This window comes from Amblyraja radiata, chromosome 32 (genome assembly GCF_010909765.2).
Source record: "Amblyraja radiata isolate CabotCenter1 chromosome 32, sAmbRad1.1.pri, whole genome shotgun sequence".
Classification (NCBI taxonomy): domain Eukaryota; kingdom Metazoa; phylum Chordata; class Chondrichthyes; order Rajiformes; family Rajidae; genus Amblyraja; species Amblyraja radiata.
The window spans coordinates 19729454-19747761 of record NC_045987.1 but is presented as its reverse complement, the minus strand read 5'-3'; the positions used below and the strand labels follow the sequence as shown (position 1 = coordinate 19747761).

The following is an 18308-nucleotide window of genomic DNA, read 5'->3' as shown; positions in this document are numbered from 1 at the left end:
AATAATTCATAAGTAGCTTCTTTACCCAAAGAATGCTTATCTTGTGACCACAGGAAATAATTAAAGTGTGCAATTTTGATGCATTTAAGGGGAAGCCCGACAAGCATATGGAGAAGGGAGCAGAGGAGCATGCCAACAGAATGTAAGAAGAGGGGTAAGAGGTTGAAATGGAGTACAAAGACAAGCGCGGACTACGCAGACTCCATGTTTCTGAAACAAATACAGAAAATGCTGGAAACACAGTGTATTAGGCAATAAAACAAAGCATTGGAGAAACTGAACAAGCCAGGCAGCATCAGTGGAAGAAAATGGACAGGTGACATTTTGGGTCGGAACCCTTTTTCAAACTAATGGGGTAGAGGAGAGGTAGCTGGTCGAGAGAGAGAGAGAGAGAGAGGTGAGGGGTGGAGCAAAAACAGCAAAGTAATAAGTGGATCCAGGTGAAGAAGGTTGATTGGTGGATGTATCGTTCTCTTCGCTCTACTTTTTGTACTCGTGTTTGGCTTATAACCATATAACAATTACAGCACGGAAACAGGCCATCTCGACCCTTCTAGTCCGTGCCGAACACGTATTCTCCCCTAGTCCCATATACCTGCGCTCAGACCATAACCCTCCATTCCTTTCCCGTCCATATAACTATCCAATTTATTTTTAAATGATAAAATGGAACCTGCCTCCACCACCTTCACTGGAAGCTCATTCCACACAGCCACCACTCTCTGAGTAAAGAAGTTCCCCCTCATGTTACCCCTAAACTTCTGTCCCTTAATTCTCAAGTCATGTCCCCTTGTTTGAATCTTCCCTACTCTCAGTGGGAAAAGCTTATCCACGTCAACTCTGTCTATCCCTCTCATCATTTTAAAGACCTCTATCAAGTCCCCCCTTAACCTTCTGCGCTCCAAAGAATAAAGCCCTAACTTGTTCAACCTTTCTCTGTAACTTAGTTGCTGAAGCCCAGGCAACATTCTAGTAAATCTCCTCTGTACTCTCTCTATTTTGTTGACATCCTTCCTATAATTAGGCGACCAAAATTGTACACCATACTCCAGAATTGGCCTCACCAATGCCTTGTACAATTTTAACATTACATCCCAACTTCTATACTCAATGCTCTGATTTATAAAGGCCAGCACACCAAAAGCTTTCTTTACCACCCAATCTACATGAGATTCCACTTTCAGGGAACTGTGCAGTTATTCCCAGATCCCTCTGTTCACCTGCATTCTTCAATTCCCTACCATTTACCATGTACGTCCTATTTTGATTTGTCCTGCCAAGATGTAGCACCTCACACTTATCAGCATTAAACTCCATCTGCCATCTTTCAGCCCACTCTTCCAACTGGCATAAATCTCTCTGTAGACTTTGAAAATCTACTTCATTACCCACAACCCCACCTATCTTAGTATCATCTGCATACTTACTAATGCAATTTACCACACCATCATCCAGATCATTGATGTACATGACAAACAACAGTGGACCCAACACAGATCCCTGTGGCACCCCACTAGTCACTGGCCTCCAACCTGACAAACAACCATCCACCATTACTCTCTGGCATCTCCCATTCAGCCACTGTTGTGTTCATGTACAAAAATGATCAGATTTGTTTGGGTAGCACGTAAACAAAAGCTTTTCACTGTGGCAATAATAAACCCTGTGTATTCGCCCTGTGAAAGCATTAATAGTATCATAGAATAATAAAATTCCTAAATCTAAAGCATTTTCTCACCAGTCTGCCTCCAAGCTTTCTACAAATGTGTACAAATTAGTCTCGTTATTTAAAGAAAGGTGTCAATATGTTGGAAACCACTCTGAGAAGTTCAAGACTGATACCTGGAAAAGTTTGGGTGCCATATAAAGAAATTGGACAGGCAATGCCTGTATATCCAGGAGTCTGGAAGTGTATTCAACTGCAAATTCCCCAGGGACTATTGACAGTGTGGACATGGAGGGGAGGTGCCCTCTCAGAGCACAAGGCGGCACAGTTACACAGCAGTAGAGTTGCTGCCTTACAGCGCCACAGAACCGGGTTCGATCCTGACTACGGGTGCTGTTTGTAAAGAGTTGGTATATTCTCCCTGTCACTGCATGGGTTTCCTCCAGGGATGCTCCTGTTTACTCCCATATTCAATCACTGGTCGGCACGGACACAGTAGGCCAAAGGGCTAGATTCCACGCTGTATCTCTAAAATTTAAGAACTTAAACAATGTTAAAAAATAAGGAGTCATCACTTTAAAACAGAGGCAAACTTTTTCTCTTCGTCAAAGGCTGGTTCAAGTGGAGTCTGAGGATATTTGTTAAGACATGGTTAGACCCTTTAAACACACGGGGTGAAACGTCATTGACGGAAGATGGGAATGCAGAGCTCAGACTGTAATCCAATCAACTGCTAGCTTATTACATGGTAACTGATGTTTGAGGCCAAGCTCTTAATTCATACATTAATTGCACCATAGCTTCTTTCTGTAATAGGTATGGTTTCTGCAGTGAGAATAATACCTTAAAATTGATGACTAGATTGTTTTTACTGATGCTTAACTGCAATGATAAAAATATTTTATTTGGAAGTGTGGCACGGTGGCGCAGCAGTTGAGTTGCAGCCTTACAGTGCTTGCAGCGCCAGAGACCCGGGTTCAATCCTGACTATGGGTCCTGTCTGTATGGAGTTTGTTCGTTCTCCCCGTGACCGCGTGGGTTTTCTCGAGATGATCGGTTTCCTCTCATGCTCCAAATGCATGCAGGTTTGTAGGCTAATTGGCTTGGTATAAGTGTAAATTGTCCCTGGTGTGTGTGGGATAGTGCTAATGTGTTGGGATCGCTGGTCGGTGCGGACTCGATGGGCTGAAGGGCCTGTTTCCGCGCTGTATCTCTAACCTTAACTAATCTAAGTGAACAGTTCTGAGGGAATGACCCTGAAAAAAACCAAAGAGCAGATTCATTACAACATAGCACTGTAATCACAATACCTTGCAGATTTTGTACAAGGAATCCTGACCATCTCCGCCTGTGTCCTTAAAGTAATCATGCGCGGGGAAAGTTCGGTTGATATCCCTGGTGATTGCACTGTCCTGGGGAGATTCCTGTTTCCATAAAGAAAAAGGCACATTACCATGTGGAAACATTAAAAGTTAAAAAGAAAATGTCATGAAACACACACAAGATCACAATTTTCCATCCCTAAATGCCTGCTGTCTCATTTTTTCCGACAAGATTATCCATAAAATCTTCAACTCCTGCCCGAAAATCGCTTTTCTGCAGAACGGCATGAAATCTGTTTCCACTGCTCTCCTGTGAGGTCGAGGCACAAAGAACTGCAGATGTAGGAGTCTTGAGCAAGACACAATGTGATGGAGTAACTCAACAAGTCAGGCAGCATCTGTGGAGGGAATGGACAGACAACTCTACTTCAGGCCACTGAGGGATGTGGAAGGATCCCGACCCAAAATGTCAAGTGCCCATTCCCTCCACAGATATTGCCTGACCCACTGAGTTCCTCGAGATCCGTGTGTTTTTCTCCTGTGAAGTAAGGCCATGTTAAAGATTGTAAATGTAAGGTATTGTTCTGAATCATTACCAATTGCCCCCACCCCCAATCAATGATAAAAATTAAAGTAATCCTCTTTTGACCTCCATTAATTCAACACAGGATTAAACCATAGAGTCTGGCATTACATGCAATTCTTTACTCAATGGGCGATTACCGATTGGGAAATAAAATGACAAGCTACTATATAAACTATCACCAGAGAGGTATGAACAGCTGCATTCAGTGTTATGCTCACTTGCTAAACATTCTCAATTATAATCAAAGTACACAAAGATCAGAACATTTTAGTGCAGGGATTTAATGACCAGACGCGAACACATAATGAGATGAACCCTGTTTATTTGTTTGGCTTCCAACCTTAAATCTAGAGTTACCAGGTTTGAAGGCTGAAAGTATTTCAGGTTACAGCGAGGTAAATTAAATTTTAGGTGCAATGAATCATAAAACTGCCAAAGCACACCAGAAAAGAGGATGACGCAAGAAATATGAACAGGGTATTTGGCTTTGAGCCTGTTCTACCACAAGACAGGTAAGAGGTAAAGTGTGAAAACACACACCTCTAGATACAGGGACAGTTTTGTTTAGTTTAGCTTAGAGATACAGCGTTGAAACAGGCACTTTGGCCTACTAAGTCCATACCGACTAGCGATCCCTGAACGCTAACACTAGCCTACACACACTAGGGACAATTTACAATTACATCAAACCAATTAAACTACAAATCTGTACAAATCTTGAATGTGGGAGGAAACGGATGGTTCCCGGAGAAAATCCATGCAGGTTCATGGAGAAGGTTCAAACTTCATACCGACAAAATCAACAACTAGAGAGCGGTCCTGATCTACCTCATTGGAGACACTTGGACTATCTTTGATCGGACTTTACCTTGCACTAAATGTTATTTCCTTTATCCTGTACCTGTACACTGTGGATGGCTTTATTGTAATCATGTATAGTCTTTTCGTTGACTGGAGAGCACACAACAAAAAAGCTTTTCACTGTACCTCGGTTCAAGTGTCAATAATCAACTAAACAAAGTTAGCTGATCTGAACTCGGCCTCATCTCATGTCAGAGGTGTCAGAGGTTATGGGGAGAAGGCAGGGGAATGTAGTTAGGAGGGAGAGATAGATCAACCACGATTGAATGGCGGAGTACACTTGATGGGCCGAATGGCCTAATTCTGCTCCTATCACTCATGATCTAAATTTTCACTCCTGACCCCCATAACTCTCAACTCCACATGGTCCAAAGTCTCGTTTGGTTATTTCTACACTAAATAACTCATCAACCATAGGTCTCTGAAATGTAGAAGACCTGAGATTTATGATCTGAATTCAAAAAGATGGCACTATATGCAAGATTATCATTTTGCCATGTTAGCATCCGTGGAGTAGATTTCCTATGGTTCAGATTTTTAAAAGTTTCTATCCTGCTAAATACATTCCATGAACATTTTCGGTTAACCAGTTCACTCATTTCCATTTGTCTCTTCTGGGTTTGCTTTGAAATGCGTACAGCAATATTGTTAATGAGATACTTGGTCTAAACTCATTAAATCTTGCAATTTGTTAATTGAGTACAATCTTAAAATAGAGACAACCAAACAGCAGACTGAATATTCCTTTCGTTATCATCAAAAGCTGCTGAGTTTATTGGTTAAATGTTTCAACCAGCTTTCTGCTGAATTCTTTTGAATAATTCGGGACCATGTGAACACAATGCGGCTCCTGCATATGCCTGCTCTTTTTCAATCTTCAATTTCACAGTGAATGGACATGTTTGTTTAATGTACTAACTTTGATTTCGGCAAAGGTATTTCACGTTTACACATCCTGTCTGATGAGACTCAACAATATAAAATATTAGTGTGAAATTAGTTAGTTCTATGATGTCCCAACTACCTGGATGAATGAAGCAGCCTGGAGAAAAGTCGAGTTGTGTTGCAATGAAAATTTAACCAAATATTAGAAGCAATCTCTTCATCGTGGCTACATGTCCAGTGCTCAAATGATATCTGTACACCCTCATTCATTCCATCCGCTGCTCTAGGTGTCAGCTGCTCTCCATCGGTGAGATCAAGCGTAGGCTTGGCGATCGCTTCGCCCAACACCTCCGCTCGGTTCGCAATAACCAACCTGATCTCCCGGTGGCTCAGCACTTCAACTCCCCCTCCCATTCTGAATCTGACCTTTTTCTGTCCTGGGCCTCCCCCATGGCCAGAGTGAGGCCCACCATAAATTGGAAGAGCAGCACCTCATATTTCGCTTGGGTAGTTTACACCCCAGCGGTATGAACATTGACTTCTCCAATGCTTTCTCCTTCTTTCCCCTTCCCAGCTCTCCCACAGCCCACTGTCTCTGCCTCTTCCTTTCTTCTTCCCGCCCCCCCCCCCCCACCCCATCAGTCTGAAGAAGGGTCTCGACCCGAAACATCACCTATTTCCTTCGCTCCATAGATGCTGCCTCACCCCCTGAGTTTCTCCAACATTTTTGTCTACCTTCTGTATTCCATCCAGTGTTGTGCGATTCCATCTGTCATTCCTTTGCCCACTTTCGCTGTAGGTCTAGGCTGAGTTGTAACCCTTGATAACCTTTTTCATTGTACACTGTTACACCACAATTTTGGTGGCATCTGCAAACTCGTTAATCATCCCACCTATATCTCATCCAAATTGTTAATATAAACAACAAACCACAGAAGACCCAGTCACTGTGACTTTGAAAGAACTAACTAGCTACCTTGAAGCCCCATATTTAGAATATTAAAATGAAACCACTACAACTATTTACTATAATATTCTAGGTTCTAGGTTGATATCCCAGTGCAGTATACATAAATAATCAAACCAAGCACAAGACTAAAGGACAACATCTACATCACTGCTCTTGTCAAATTTCTTGGACACTTAAAAACCCCCAACCAAATTCGATAAAATGAATGAAGTTTTGAGGAACACATGCATTTAGTTTACAAGAGCTTCCAGTTACCCATTACCTTAATTCTCCATTCCACCACTGCCCCATATTAGCCTGTTTTACTGCTTCAAAATAGGCCAATGCTAACCCAAGAAATAGCAAATGCAAACTTGGACCATCAAGTCCCTCAGGACTCAACACCAGATTCATCATCTACACAACTGGCCAATGCTGATGAATGGTCATCAAACTGAGGTGTTTGACTTTGTTTCTTGCTCAGCAGATGCCATCTAACCTGTTGAATATTTCCCATATTTACTTCAGGTTTTCAGGATTTGTAATGTTTGCTTCTACAGTGTTTTGTATCGCACTCCACTCTTCTCCTTTAGTTTATCATCTTCCATTTACTCCACAGATGTCCTGGCTGAAGATTCCCCTCAGCTGGCATTGCCAGCTCTGCATCATTCACATCCTCTTGAAGTGCCATCCATCTTTCACAGACATTCACTACAATCTCCCCACCCTTCACCTATTTCTAAAAGCTAACTCTTGTTTAATGTCTAAGTGTAATTTATTTCCTTTCTTCCTCGATGCTGCCCAAGTTGCTGAATATTTCCAGCTGTCAAGTTTTAATTCATGTTTAGTACAAGAAGTTCTTGGTTTTCCTTTGCTCTGGGTACTTTGGCTTATATATTACAAAATAATTAATTCCATCATAACCCATCAGAAACAAAGAGAAGTTTCTGTAAACCTCAGCATTTTCTGAAGTGTCTTGGTTTCTGTCAAAGAACAAGAGCATGAATGGCATGTGCATACAAAATATGTTTGTTTTTTTTTTGGTTTTTTTAAGTGCTCCATTTGCTCTAGATTAAAAACAAGATGTTTATTGTTACTTTTCCAGATGTCGCCAATGTTTCTTAAGCATGTTGCTCTTTAGTTTTGGTGCCATAAAGAAAAATCAACCTGTGGGTATATAATACAAGGAGAGGACATATTTGGAATGTTTCCTCTGGAGGGTCAAACACTGAGGGGATTACCTTTTCTGCTTTATGTAAGTTGTATATACTTCTACCAGGTCTCCCCTGATAGTATATATAACTTATATAAAGCAGAAAAGGACACAAAGTGTTGGAGTAACTCAGCAAGTCAGGCAGCATCCTCGAGAGAACATCTGCCAGAGATGCTGCCTGAATCGCTGAGTTACTCCAGCACTCCGTGACCTTTCGTTGAAACCAGCATTTCCTTATTTCTACCTTTAAATAAAACAGAGACATGATGGAGAGTAAGAACCTTTTCCCCCGGGTGTAACTGTCAAAACATTACACATAACTTAAAGATTAGAGGGCCAAAGCTTAAAGAGGATGTGCTGGGCAAGTTTTTTATTTTACAGAGGATGGAACATGCTGCCAAAGATGGTAGAGGATCGCAAATATGATGGTGGCATTTTAAAGACCTTTAGATGGGCAGGTTTGCAGGAATATGCAGGCAGAGGAGATTAGTTTAACCTGGCATTGTGATCAGCACAGACATTATGTGCCGAAGGGCCTGTTTGTTTTGTACTGTTCTATATTCAATGTGCTATATTCTAAAAGTTCAAATGGCTTCAACGTCCATCAGCCCATTGATCACTAGTCTGTGCCACCCTTCCCTCACACTCTACCTGGATCGGATCTGAAGGCTGGCATTCGATTGCAGAGAATGTCAACCTAAAAGATCGCACCACTGGTCTCGGGTACACATCCAAGACACTGCCCATGGCTATCCTCTCGTCATCTGGTACCTCACCTGTGGTTAACAAAGATACAAATATCTCTGCCTTTGGCCCCTCGTTGCCCTCCCTTACTTCCCACAATGTCCTCGAAACAGGAAAAACATGGAAACATAGAAAATAGGTGCAGGAGTAAGCCATTCGGCCCTTCAAGCCAGCACCGCCATTCAATATGATCATGCCTGATCATCTAAAAATCAGTACCCTGTTCCTGCTTTTTCCCCATATCCGTTGACTCCTTTAGCCCCAAGAGCTAAAACTAACACCCTCTTGAAAACATCCGGTGAATTGGCCTCCACTGCCTTCTGCGGCAGAGAAGGGTCCTGTGTCCGAGGGGGCACTTGGACAGGCCCCCAGCATTTATCCATCCTTGCGCGCTTCAAGATCTCCAACTCCACCTACTTCAAAATGTCAATGTTGAAATAGGAGTGCACCAGTGTGGGATGGGGAGCACAGGAAAAACAGAGGGGATGGGGAGAGTATTACCGTACTTGAAATTGAGGAATTCAATTTTCATACTGTTGGGTTGCAAGCTACCCAAGCGAATATGAGGAGCCGTGGCCTCAATCTGGCATGCTAAACATTAACGTTCGAGCACCAAAAGTGCTGAGTTATCAATGCATTGATCACTAAAAATCTCTCAGAATCATACAAATTGATGAACTGTTCACTGATGCTTATGGAATCATGCCACGGAGAAACAGTGCGATTAGTTTCCTGTTGGTATTGGTTTATTATTGCCACGTGTACCGAGCTATGGTGAAACACTGCTGCCATCCAGGCAAATCACACCTACTTTACAATGATAATAATATTTCAAAAGCACTTCAGTAGTCAAAAATAACTTTAGGATTTCTTAAAAGATTACTTTTTTTTTTTTTTAAAAGGTAGCATGGAATGACAAAAAATATTTATAGATTGATAAACAAACTTTAATGCCAATCTATAAAAATGTGCCAATTATCTACAAATGATTTCATGAAATAATCATTCCTACATCAAATAGCAAACTGTATACTTCAAAATAATCAAATATATTCAATAATATTAAATTAGAATAATATTGAAGAGTAAATAATGATAATTATTTTGGTTCCAAATTGCGGTTAGATCAGAGTTGATGTTGATTTTCAGGTCAGGTTGGCGGGAGCTCCCTCCCTCCCCCCGCCCACGGGTACCATGTAATCCCGTGCTCCCTGCTCCATGGTCGGATAGTCGGCGACTAAACTGTCTCCCCCACTTGGTTTGCCAGGTGAGAAGGGGGCTGGGGACCCCCAGCAGGACCAAAAACAAGACCTGTCAAAGGGCGGATGAGCTTCTAGCGAGCCAACGTCCATACCCACTTCAGTAGAAGTTGCGATCACCGTCGCCCATAGCATTGTAAGGAATAATGATAAAGCACACACACACCAAAATCTTATACTTCCAGCGACGGAAGTCCGCAGGAACTGGAGGACTGAGATGTGTGGTGCGTCCGTCACCATTCCTGTTGGAAACCAGCACCACTGCGTCGCTAATGTTTTCAACAATGATGAATGCGTGAATGAATGATGTTGATTTAGTTTCACAAATATAGAAGGAACATGGAAGCCAGATTGAGTGTGGAGGCTGGGCAGTGGATGCAAATGACGACACACTTAAGATATCTGGATTATTTTCCAGTGGAGCTCAGCCAGCTGTAGGAAGATTTAAGAGAGTTTTTTTTAAGTTTGTGTGAAAAGGTAAATATGGAAGTCTTTTGTTTCTCAGCTGGGGAAGAGGGGGGGGGGCGAGACAGCAGTTGGAGTAGGACCGCCAAAAAAGAGAGAGAGAGAGTGAGGGGGGGGGGGGGGGGGGAGAGAGAGGCTGCTCTCTCCAATCGCAATACTCCAAAAGTGGCTCAACTGAAGTTTATTGCAGAAGATAGACACAAAATGCTGGAGTACCTCAGCGGGTCAGGTGGCCTCTCTGGAGAAAAGGAACAGGTGATGTTTCGGGTCGAGACCCTTCTTCAGGCTGAGTCACGGGAGAGGGAAATTAGAGGTGTGAAAAGGTTCAGAACAAATCAGTGCCGGCACTGATGCAGTTTGCCAATGAAGATAACATTTAATGCAGTTGTAACATGACTTGCCAACTTATGATCAATGTCTCAACCAATGAAGGCAAGCATACCATACGTGTTCTTTACCAGCCTGTTCACTTGTGTTGCCACTCGAAGGGAGCTATTGGCTTGCATCCCAAGGTCCGTCTGTATATAAATTCTACAATTGGTCCTGCCATTTACTAGATGCCTCTTACATTTCACCTCTCATTCGTCTCAATTAAACACCTCACTTGTCCCCATTCAACGCCATCTGCCATTCTCCAGCCCGCGTTTCAAACCGATTATATCCTGCTCAAACCTTTGAGAATTAATTATTTATATCCCTCAAGGCTTTCTGAGAGGTTCTATACTCAACTGCATGCTTCAAGTGATGGGGTTGACTGGAGAGAGGGAGGGAGGGAGGGAGAGAGAGAGTGTGTAACTGGTAAATGACCCCTGAACTGAATGAGCCGCATTGGTCTGCAGGCGACCTCGCTCTTTGTAATTCCGTCAGCTCCCTTTATGTGGCAACTATTGCATACATTAGGTATGGAGTCAAGTAATTGCACTGTGACTTGTCACATGAGACAATAAAGCATTCAATCATTCAGTATTGAAAAGTATTAGTTAAGAGGAGAGGTTGGACAAACTTCGATTGTTTAGTTTTTAGTTTAGTTTAGTTTAGAGATACAACGCGGAAACAGGCCCTTCGGCCCACTGGATCTGCGCCGAACAGCGATCCCTGCTATCGTGGATCAACACTCTCCTACACCCACTAGGGACAATTTACATTTATACGAAGTCAATTAACCTACAAACCTGTACGTCTTTGGAGTGTGGGAGGAAACCGAAGATCTCGGAGAAAACCCACGCCATTGTTAAAAGAGGGCACCATTTACAACAGATGTGGCAAACGTGTTTCCAGACCAGAGCAAAGTCTTTAAGTATCAAGGTAAAGATAGGTTGATACTTGATGAGCAAGGGGATGGAAGGTCACCAAGGGTAGTTGGAAGTGTAGTCAGAATTATAATCCAATCAACAATGATTTCATTGAATGGCAGAGCAGACTCAAGGGCCAAATGCCGCAAACCTGCTCCTATTTCATGGTGTTGAGGATGTGCCCAACAAGATTGTGTATGGGGATTAACCAGTAAAAATATAAAGGCCGCATAACATTTTCAACCGGTAACGTAATAGTAAATTTTAAACTAGCGTCCTACAGCATGGAAACAGGCCTTTAATCCCAATTTGCCCACACCGACCGACATGTCCCATGTACCCAGCCCCATTTGACCCATATCCCTTCAAACCTGTCCTATCCATGTAGCTGTTTAAATGTTCCTTAAATGTTGCAATATTACCTGCAACTTGCCTCAAAAGATCTTGGTACTTTTATTTCTGATTTTCTGACTATGATTTTGTACTGTTTTTATCAAATTTTTGTACCAAATTTAACCAAGATGCAGTTCAAGATATGAACAGATGTACACCATTGTTCTCTCTAAATTCTGCAATGAGTAATTTTAAGAATATTTAGAATCTGTACTCTGGTATTACACCAAAAGGTATCCGTTTATAAACCTCTCCTGCAAATATTTAGATCATAGAATGTATTTTCCTTGGAACCTATAAAATCCGAAGAAAAACGGGTAAATTTAGGAGCATCTGGAGGCAGTTCACTGATGAATGATATAAGCAACTGGATGAGAAAAGGCTTTTATTATATTTCATTAAAACATGTACAGTTTCTGATAACTATCTCAATTCCATACGCATGCCATTAAAAAACAAACAATTCCCACTGGAATTCCAGGCATTCCTGCTTATTACCATTTAAATTAGCTTTTATTTTTGGAACAGAAAAGAGTGTGGCATTAATAATCACTTCCAATCAGCTGAAAAAGGCGCCTGGCATGAAAAAGGCAAATAAATCATTTTAATGAATAAGAGGCAATCTTTGCATGAATCTCGCCTTGTTAATCTAGATTTATAGGATGGAATACTATCAAGCTTCATCTAATATTTGAAGCAAATATCTTAGTTTTTATTACTATTCTCCAATACCTGCAGCCACTGAACATCGAATCTATTCCATTGGTTAAAATACATAGATAATTAACACATTAATACGTGGAACAGATGGCAGACTAGTCATCTGTGCCATTAAATTATTATGGAAGAAATGCCTCGAGTCCTGAATGCTTTACAGCCAAGGAATCACTTTATAGTGTCAAGTCTGCAGATGCTGGAATTTTGAGCCAAACACAAAATGCTGGATTAACTCAACGAGTCAGGCAGTATCTGTGGAGGGAATGGACAGACACAGTGCTGGGAAGTTCGGTGGGACAAGAACAGGCAGAGACAATGAGCCTACCCAGGGCAGTAATGCATGTGGACTTTGGGAAGGAGATAGAAACGATCATTGTGGGTTTGGGTTAACGTGGGTCGGAAGAAGGGTCCTGACCAAAAACGTCACCTGTCCACTTCACTACAACGATGCTTATCCACTATGTTCCTCCAGCACTTTGTTTATTTTTACTTTCAAGCGTAGTCAATGATGCAATGCCCGGAAGGATGACAGGCACAGTGTGCACATGAAACTCCTCCAAAGAGCAATGTGATAAACAATCAGACAAATCTAGATGAGCTACATCTGCCACTGAAGGAGTGTAGTGAAGATTGGGAAGATAGCCTGGGATGGCATCTACTGCCAACACATTAGGGGCAATTTATAGAGGCCAATTAACCGACAGATTCGCATGCCTTTGGGATGTGGGAGGAAACCGGAGCACCAGGAGGAAACCCACACAGTCACAGGGAGAATGCGCCAACTCCAGACAGCACCAGAGGTCAGGATCAAACCTGCACCTCTAGCGCTTGAGGACGCAGCGCCACTCTGCCATTGGTTTCACATCCAACTGAGAGAAAGATTAAATTTAACATCTCACCTGATTAATGGTTCCCCAAACTCAGTACAGGACTGGAGAACCAGCCTTGGTTAGCAGGCTCAATTCCCTCGTGCGAGACTTGCACAAATGCAAAGGGTTTTCAAAGAGATTATTTGCCAACACTGGAATATTCCTGGTTTAATAAATGATGTTAAGGGGAGGAAAGAAAATGTACTTCCAGGAAGAAAATATTGTGCCGAGATCTATTAGCTTGATCCCAGTTACCAACCCTCAACCAGTGACAGGGCAACAATTGCAAAAGGATGGAGATAAAATAAAAGCACCACCAAAATTGCAGAATTTAATAACCCGCAGAGGCATCAGTTTCAATTGATAATAATAACTCAATTGTTCCTAATTTTATAAGATCAGTTACATAAAAAGACTGAAGGGTCCTGACGCAAAATGTCACCTATTCATGTTCTTCTGCCTGATCTGCTGAGTCAGACAGATCACATCAGTCTGAAGAAGGCTCTCGACCCAAAACATCACCTATTCCTTTGCTCCATAGATGCTGCCTCACCCGCTGAGTTTCTCCAGCATTTTTGTCTACCTTCGATTTTTCCAGCATCTGCAGTTCTTTCTTAAACACAGGCTAACCTATGATGAGTGTTTGTTGGCACTGGGCCTGTACTCGCTGGAGTTTAGAAGAATGAGGGGAGACCTCATTGAAACATACAGAATAGTGAAAGGCTTGGATAGAGTGGATGTGGAGAGGATGTTTCCACTAGTGGGAGGTCATAGCCTCAGAATTAAAGGACGTTCTTTTAGGAAGATGAGGAGGAATTTCTTTAGTCAGAGGGTGATACACCTGTGATTTTTTTTTGCCACAGAAGGCTGTGGAGGCCAAGTCAGTGGATATTTTTAAGGCAGAGATAGATAGATTCTTGATTGGTACAGGTGTCAGAGGTTATGGGGAGAAGGCAGGAGAATGATGTTAGGAGGGAGAGGTAGATCAGCCATGATTGAATGGCGGAGTAGACTTGATGGGCCAAATAGCCTAATTCTACTCCTTTCCCTTATGACCTTATGTTAGTGGTGTATCTCTTTAGATAAGTTTCCCATTAGTGGATGCTTCATGGACTAGTGGCCTACCGTCAAATCTTTGACCAAAAACATGCAAGAGGATGTGAGGGAAAACAGTTAAAAATGTTGTGATATGGAACTCTGGCTGTGGGGCTAGTTAAAAGAATCAGAACTTGCAAAAGGGAGTTTGTTCGGCACTTGAAAATAAGTTGCACGGTTAATGGGATGGAGAAAACAGACTGATGAAATCACTCTAGTAGGACCATAACAATTATGGAACTGTCGGTTCCATAACAATTCTGTGATTCCACGAGTATTATATCATAAAGAACTGTGACTCTTTAGACTTCATACATTAATTTGGTACGTTCTAAGATGGAGAGACTTTTGGACTGCATGTGAATCAAGGGTTAAAGTAAGTAGACAAAAAAAGTGGAATTATAGTCATATCTGAGTTACTCCAGCATTTTTTATCTATCTTCAGTGTAATCAGCATCTGCAGTTCCTTGCTACACATGGTCATATCAGATCGGCCAATATCTAAATCAAATTCCTCGTATATGGTGCAAAACATACTTGGCTAATAAAGTACGATTATTAAAGTCGCTTCAAATTGAATCGTGCTAGTAAACTCAAGACACTTAAAATCTAATTAAAAAAGCAAACTGCTGAAGGAACCCTGATGGTCAGGCAGAGTCTATGGAAGGAAAAGGATAGACAATGTTCTGTGTCGGGACCAGTCTTCGTGACTGGAGGAGAGAGGAAATAGCTGGTAGAAAGCAGTGAGAGGAGGCATGGGGAAGAGTTGGCAAGTGACAAGGGGATCTAGGTTAGGAGAGCTTGAATGCCAGATGAGGGAGAAGGGTGGAGATACCCACGAAGGCAGCAGGTGAGTGGAGATAACAAAGGGCTGTGGATGGTGGATTCTGCTAAGGAAGGTGAGGAGGAAAATGTAGAACCAGAGGGAGGAATAGAGGTCAGTGACCCACTGAAACAGAGTGGTTTCTTCAATGGAATTGAACATTTCATTCTCCAGAATAGCACATTATGTACATCATTTAGCAAAGGATCCGCCTCATTAAATGCACAATACTTTGGTGTAGAGTTAAATAAAATGAGAATAAACTGAGGTGATGTTTTCGCCCATCAGAATTTAAATAGGTCATAATGAGGACCAAAGATGTAACAACACTAAACTAAAGAGTAGACTTCAACCGGCTCTGATATCCTTCCTGTGCTCTCCACACCCGCCCAAATCAATCATCTCATCTGAAGGGTCACAACCTGAAAAGTCTCCTATCCATATCCTCCATGGATGCTGCCTGACCCGCTGATTTCCTCCAGCATTTTATGCATGCAAGATTTCAGCATCTGCAGTTCCTTGCATCTCCATTGTAAATAACTTGCAGGATTCAATGCTCACAAACAACAACAGCTTTTATATGTGTCATTCAAAAAACTGCAGGTCCTAGAAATCTGGAGGAGAAAGTGGAACAAGCTGAAAACATTCTGCAGATTAGGAAAGGAAAAAAAGTTACCGTCAGACCAGACAAATGAGTCGCCGGCCTGTAGGTTTAACCATTCCTTTCTCCTCAGATGCTGCACGACTTGCTGAGATTCTCCAGCATTTTCTGCTTTTATCATTAATGGCTTCTTTAGCTTAGATTCAGCATTTTCAAACTTGCTATTAATTCCTCCACACAAGCCCAATCCAAGCACCTCCATCCTGTACAATGATCACATTCTCTTTCAATGCTTTGCTCCCATCCATCTTTGTTGCTACCCTCCCGTCATTCCTTTCTCAATTTCTCCATTCCATGTTAAAGCCCAAACACATCCAGTTCAAAGCCACCAATTAGTGAGGAGGAAATGCAGCATTACCCAACTCATTCTCCTTAATACCTCTCGGGAAGAGCCTGGGGGAGTCGAGGAACATTTTAGGCAACATGGATTACAAATTCTCTCTGGCTTAGAAATGATGCTGTGAAAATAAACAGTGATATCTGAAGAAAAGGAATAGGAGGCATTTCAGGTCGGGACCAGGTTTGAAGAAGGGTTCTGACTGAAAACGTCACCTATTCTTTTTCTTCAGAGATGCTGCCTGACCCGGTGGGTTACTCCAGCATTTTGTGTCTATCTTTGGTGTAAACTAGCATCCGCAGTTCCTTCCTACATAGTGAGGCTGTGAAATTAGTTTAAAATAGTCTTGCAAGTTCTTCTTGGATACGAGTTGCAGAGCAAAACACAGTTATTAGTTTAATTTAGGAAAGAGAAGGATTAATGGCCTGGAAATGGAAATGCAACTAATACAATGGATGTTCCCTTTCCATAACTGAAGCAGCCCTTTTAAAATTGGAGCCACTGTGAGAAGGGAAGATCTTTATGCATTGGAACTAGGAATGGCTGCAGTGTACCATTCCCCAACAGTAAGAAGGAAACAGAATAAGTTTTAATTGTTTTAATAATACTTTTCGGTGCAGAATATAGTTTGACAAATTACAATTGGTATTGTCAGAATAAATAAAGGTCTGTAATTGACAACACTTCTTCACATGTTTATCTCAATAAAATCATGTGGCTCTATACATTTATTACTATATTCTCCTTAGCATAAGACTATAAATTACGACTCATGTCCACTCTTGTATACCTTCTGTTTGCATTAATACAATGTATCGACGCTATGACACTAGTAAATTAAACAAGTGACCATCAGTACAATTTGTAAAGCCATATCTCCTGGCAACTGAGGTCAGATACAGAAATCAAGCAGTCACACATTGGAACAATCACACAGCAGAAGCCACAATGCATTGGGATGTCTATTCCCAAATCAACATTTTTTTTTTTAAAGAGAATGTTTTATCTAAAATTAGTTTCTTTGGCAGAGCTAATTCATGCACCCCAAAAGATTTTATATATCCACAGCAGCAGTCTATTGAGTGAGGCCCAAACAATGTTTGCGATAGCCACACACACACACACACACACACAGTTTAGAGAGCTAGTGCTTGACAAACCACGGAATATAGAAAGTTATTCATCTTCTAGGTCACAAATCTTGCATTCGAACACTTATTTAATGGTTGATTTTTTATATAATCTGGTTTATAAAATTAATGAACAATTTTGAAGTAATCCATCATTTAGCATCTTATTATTGGTCCAATAATGTACAAAAGCCTTTAAAAAAAAAAACCATTTGTACACCATAACATAAAACTATCTAAGATTCACAATGCATCTGTGCAATTTATGAAGAAGTATTAATCGGGTTATTGAACACCCTCGGTGGATAGGTCTGTACGCAGCTAAAAGCATTTTGCTCATAAAGATTAAATGATAGATCTCAGTTCAGCAATGTTTTGGCAATTAATGTTAACATAAAGAATCACATGAAAAGCCCTCAATAACCATTTACATTGAAAAGTAATTGCAAAACCTTAAAGGCCAAGTCACATGCGTGCTGTTCCACAAATGTTGCACGACAGACCCTCAAGGTATTTCAGTTCTTTCCCCAATTACATTTCCTTTCAAGGCATAACGATTCAGATGCACTTTATAAAAAAGTATAAAAGTGGCGGCAAAAACATCGTGATAGTTCCAAGTGCAAAGCAATACCAGCATTAGTCTATCTTCACCACTGATGGCCGCAACCAGTTTCAAAGATGCTGCACGGCAATTCTTGAATTACCTCAGGAGAGATGATAGGAATTTGTTCCACAAGGTTATAATTTTGTGTCATACGGTGCAAGAAAAGGACAGTGAGACTCATTACAAATCAGGAGCTGCAATCACCGGCTGCAAGTTGCCGGCATCCGAGTTATGACTTCTCACACTAATGCCATTGACTCTTAGGGGTGAGTGTCTTCAATTTACAAAGCTATTTTTTGCTATAACAAACAGTACTTACATGGAATGAACCATACTGAAATACCTCAATAAATATCATTTAGCTGTTTCACTTTTACATTTCCCTGAAAAACATTTTCTCAAGAACACATTCCTTTTGCAAAGAGAGAAATTCCTGC

At 41.5% G+C, this 18308-nt stretch overlaps 1 protein-coding gene across 12 annotated transcripts in view; it reads right to left on the bottom strand.

The window, feature by feature from the left end:
• rabgap1 (RAB GTPase activating protein 1) overlaps window positions 1–18308 on the bottom strand; it is a 158455-nt gene that overhangs the window by 40642 nt on the left and 99505 nt on the right. For all 12 annotated transcript variants that reach the window (XM_033048838.1, XM_033048840.1, XM_033048835.1 and 9 more), the window contains one exon: window positions 2977–3090. In XM_033048838.1, coding sequence (XP_032904729.1) covers window positions 2977–3090 — 114 coding nt within the window. The remainder of the gene's footprint in view (window positions 1–2976; window positions 3091–18308) is intronic.